This window comes from Dipodomys ordii, unplaced genomic scaffold (assembly GCF_000151885.1).
Source record: "Dipodomys ordii isolate 6190 unplaced genomic scaffold, Dord_2.0 Scaffold4, whole genome shotgun sequence".
In the NCBI taxonomy this organism is placed as follows: Eukaryota; Metazoa; Chordata; class Mammalia; order Rodentia; family Heteromyidae; genus Dipodomys; species Dipodomys ordii.
The window spans coordinates 5,702,347-5,706,427 of NW_012267220.1; the positions used below are offsets into that span (position 1 = coordinate 5,702,347).

Consider the following 4,081-nt stretch of genomic DNA (forward strand, 5'->3'; position numbering starts at 1 on the left):
CACAATCAAAAAAAAAAAAGAACTTCGGGGAAAGGAGGGAGGGAGGGAGGGAGGGGATGGTAGGAGGAAAACAATGGAGGGGCTAACAATGTTCAAGAGGAAGTGTACTCATTACCTCACTCATGTAACTGTAACCCTCTGTATAGTATCTTTACAATAAAAAAAAGTAATAACAGCAATAATAGCTCATGTATTTTGTAATAAGAGAAAAATGGGCTTTTACCTTGGGTGATGTCAGTAGACTCTACTTATACTCACTAGTAGGACAATATTTTAGAGAAGATTCTTTACCTGAAATATCCCATGTGGTACTGAGTTTTATTATCTCCTATAATAATGGTCTGGAACTCAGGAGGATCATAATAAAACCTCCAGTGAAGATTAAAATTTAAGTCTATGGATTTTTTCTTTAATTTATGTTTCCCAGCAAGGATATCATAAGGACCCACTAATCGAAGTCCAAGGCTTGTAGAAAGTGAATCTATAAAGAAAATGAAGTTTATTCAGGACACAAGCAGGAAATAATACCTTTTCATTTGTAAACAATTTCTAAAGAACATCGTAAAAATGAGCTTATAAAATTAAAAAAAAATTAAATCTTTTGGAAGATGTTCTCAATACACAATGGGAGAAAAAAATCAGTATTAGACATATGGTATTATGTTTAGGATTTCCTCTTAAATTTACCACTTAGCTTCACATTTTAAACATTCCTTATCTTTGCTAAAAGCAAGACTGTTTTGCATTCTTACAATCATAAGAAAGCCACAAGCACATTTTCTGCCTCAGTATGACAATGCTGTCCTCTACAAATATACAGTAAGAGAGAGACTACAGAGGTAACACAGTGTGGATTAAAAAAGAAAGAAATTTCTTTCCTTTCTCTCTATTCCTCAGCTAATTACCACTTCAGATTCCCTAGATTCTGGCCAGCCCCTACCCCTTCAAAATTTCATCTTCTTTCTCCAAATATAGATTATAGAGGTGTAGTGCCAAATAAAACCTTAAAGTCACTATGCAAATGTCCAACTTTGATATGTCCTTGATGTTTCGTTTTAAGAGAGGGGAAATCCTGAGTCCCTTGAGGCAGGATCCTGTTATATTATGAGGGATGGATGGAGAAAGCAAAAAAAAAAAAAAATCCTTTCAGGAAGTGGCAACATGAATAAAGGCATGGAGATAGTTTGTCACAATACTCCAGCTTAACTGAAGTAGGACAGTAGCACATACTAAGTTTTAAAGCAACAAGAAAACTAGAACTTCTTATCTTATTTGCCAAAGATAACAAGGTTAAAATTTTGGCATACAGCAGTAACTTTCCATACTAGGAAAGATATAAATACATATTTTAAAAGTGACTGCATGGTTGATTTTCTCCCATCTCATTCCGTTTTTGTTGTTGTGCTGAGCATCAAATCCAAGATTCTGCATGTGCTAGGCAGGCAAATGCTCTATCTACCACTACTATACATCAGATTGTTTTATGACTTGTTCTTTTGTCCTCTTTTCTGTCCCTACTTTTTTCTCCTTACAAAGAATATCATGAAATCATATGTCATTGCCAATACAATAGCTGACAGTGAAATAGATTAACTTTTTTTTTAACTATTAGAAATACTTTTTCTATGAATTATTTGTATGCTTGGTCCAATTTTCTGATTTTTCCATTTGTAGAGACAGTTCCATGATTATGAAGAAACTTACCAGCTGGGTTTTCGGGATTAAGTTCTTCACAAAACTTCCAGAAGTGATAGAAATCTTCAGGCTGAGAAAGCTTATAATGATTTTCTATTTCTCTTCGAAGATCACTGGAGATATCAGCTTCACAAGATTTACTTTTCTTTTCTTCAACTGTCTTTTCACACTGAAAATTAGCATATACAACTTTAATTCTTCAAAAGTAATTTCAGTAACACTTTGCATACCTCATTTATATTCACCCATCTCCATGAACTGTGTGCATATTTTAAACACTTTAAAGTTATTACTGCATCAGCTGGTAATATAGGCCCAAGTTATTTTTTGTCCTATTTCATTTTTACAGGGATTGAGATCAAATCTAAGTCCTTGAACATGATAGGTAAGTACTCTACCAGCCTTCCACTCTGAAAATGGCTTTTTAATGGCAGGATTCTAAGTAATTTCTAGCACATCTGCTAGGTTTTATAATGCTGTTACCTACTTAATACATTTCTGTAAAGACAATATACTTTAGGTGAAGACTATTTTTATTTTTTATTTGTCAGTCATGGGGCTTGAACTCTGGGCCAGGGCACTGTCCCTCAGCTCTTCAGCTCAAGACTAGTGCTCTACCACTTCAGCCACAGCACCACTTCTGGTTTTCTGGTGGTTTATTATAAGAGTTTTACAGCTTTTCTTGCCTGGGCTGGTTTTTAAACCACGACCCTCAGATCTCAGCCTCCTGAGTAGCTAGGATTACAGGCATGAGCCACCAGTGCCTACCTATTTTTCAATTTCTAAATAGTCTTCTGTTTTTCTTTCTGGGAACTTAGTTCCTTTCTTTTTGGATTTCTCTCCATTTTATTTTCCTTCTATCACGATCAGTGTTCCTAACCAGGGGAGAATCTGTCTCTACTCCCCATCTACCCAGATATTTAATGATATCTGGACCTGGACTTTGGAGAGAGGAGTGCTAGGGGCATCCTCAGCATCCAGTGAGGTAGAAGCCAGGGAAGCTGCCCACCATTCTAAAATGCACAGGTCCTCTCAATAGACTGAACTGGTCCAAATGTCAATAGAGCTAAAGTTGAGAATTCTGACCTAGTTTCTCATATTCTTCCACTTCTCTTGTAGGCTCCAGTTTATTTGATGTAACTTTAGGTAACAAAGTCTACAAAATGAATTTATGAAGCCGATGACAAATAAGAAGAATGGCCATAAGCAATTAAAGTGGATATATGAAATGCCTACTAACAGGAGAATAATGGCTTTCAAGCAATGGAATATTACACATAGTAAAATATTTGTTATGGAGACTCAGAATAAGAAAAAAGTACTAAAGATTACATGCAACATGATAGTTTTTATAAAGTTAAAAGTGAAACAAATATTGTTTAGGTATATATGCATAAGAGATACAGTTATAAAAGGCAAGGGAAAATACAAAATTCAAGACAGTAGTTACATTGAATAGGGGCTACAGAAAGAGGCAGAAAGAGTAAGAGGGAACACATGCATACATGTAATTATGTCTCAGTTCTTGGGTTGGCCAATGGGCTCATAAGTGTTATGAAATAAAGAAGGTAAAAGGACTAGAAATTTATCAATGACAAATTTAATACATCAAAGTTTACTACACATTTATCTGAAATCATGAAAAAAGTTAAATTGAACAGAAGGACTTTAAATATGGATCTCAAAACAGATGTCAACAATAGCAAACAAGTACCATAATAATAATCTTAAAACAAGTAATGACTGTGTGCATTTGTCTTATTACTGTCTTATGCACTAGCTACGGCTTCATTTTATCCTCAGTATTACTTATGAGCCAATATTATTATTCACATTTTATGGGTGATGAGACAACTAGACAGCACAGAGCAAGGATTTACATTCAGGTTTAACTCTGGCTCTAGAACACCAATTCTTTACTTCATCATGATGTTTATTCCAACTACAAATACAGAACAATAGAAACACATTAAGTCCTAACCTATCCTGTCTTGCTTTTGTAATGATATTTGGTTAGGCTTTCAAAGCCTGACTTGTTGAGAAGGCAGTTTTGCCTCATGGATGGGATATTTAGATTGACTTCTAACTCTGAATTCCGGCTGTCACCCTGGGCAGGTAAACTAAACCCCTTGTGTTTTTTTTTTTTTGGCTTCTATAATAAAGCCTAAGTAGTACCTGTAATCATCAGAGTTGTTACCAGGAAGGCGATAATCACTTAGCACATAAAACATTTGGCACATAATACATTAATGCTGTATATCATCAGCTATAGTTTCTTTTTTTTTTTCTTTTGGGTCTGGTCCTGGGGCCTGAACTCTGGGCCTGGGTGATGTCCCTCAGCTCTTCAGCTCAAGGCTAGTGCTCTACCACTCGAGCCACAGCACCA

General features: G+C 35.5%; 1 protein-coding gene across 1 annotated transcript in view; it reads right to left on the minus strand.

Annotated features, from left to right (window-relative positions):
- Positions 1–4,081, minus strand: part of LOC105992542 (chromosome unknown open reading frame, human C4orf27) — a 20,628-nt gene that overhangs the window by 14,703 nt on the left and 1,844 nt on the right. Inside the window, exons 2-3 of the mRNA XM_013025458.1 lie at positions 1,705–1,864; positions 292–481 (exon numbers count right to left, since the gene is read on the minus strand). Of these exons, the coding sequence (XP_012880912.1) occupies positions 292–481; positions 1,705–1,864 (350 nt within the window). The remainder of the gene's footprint in view (positions 1–291; positions 482–1,704; positions 1,865–4,081) is intronic.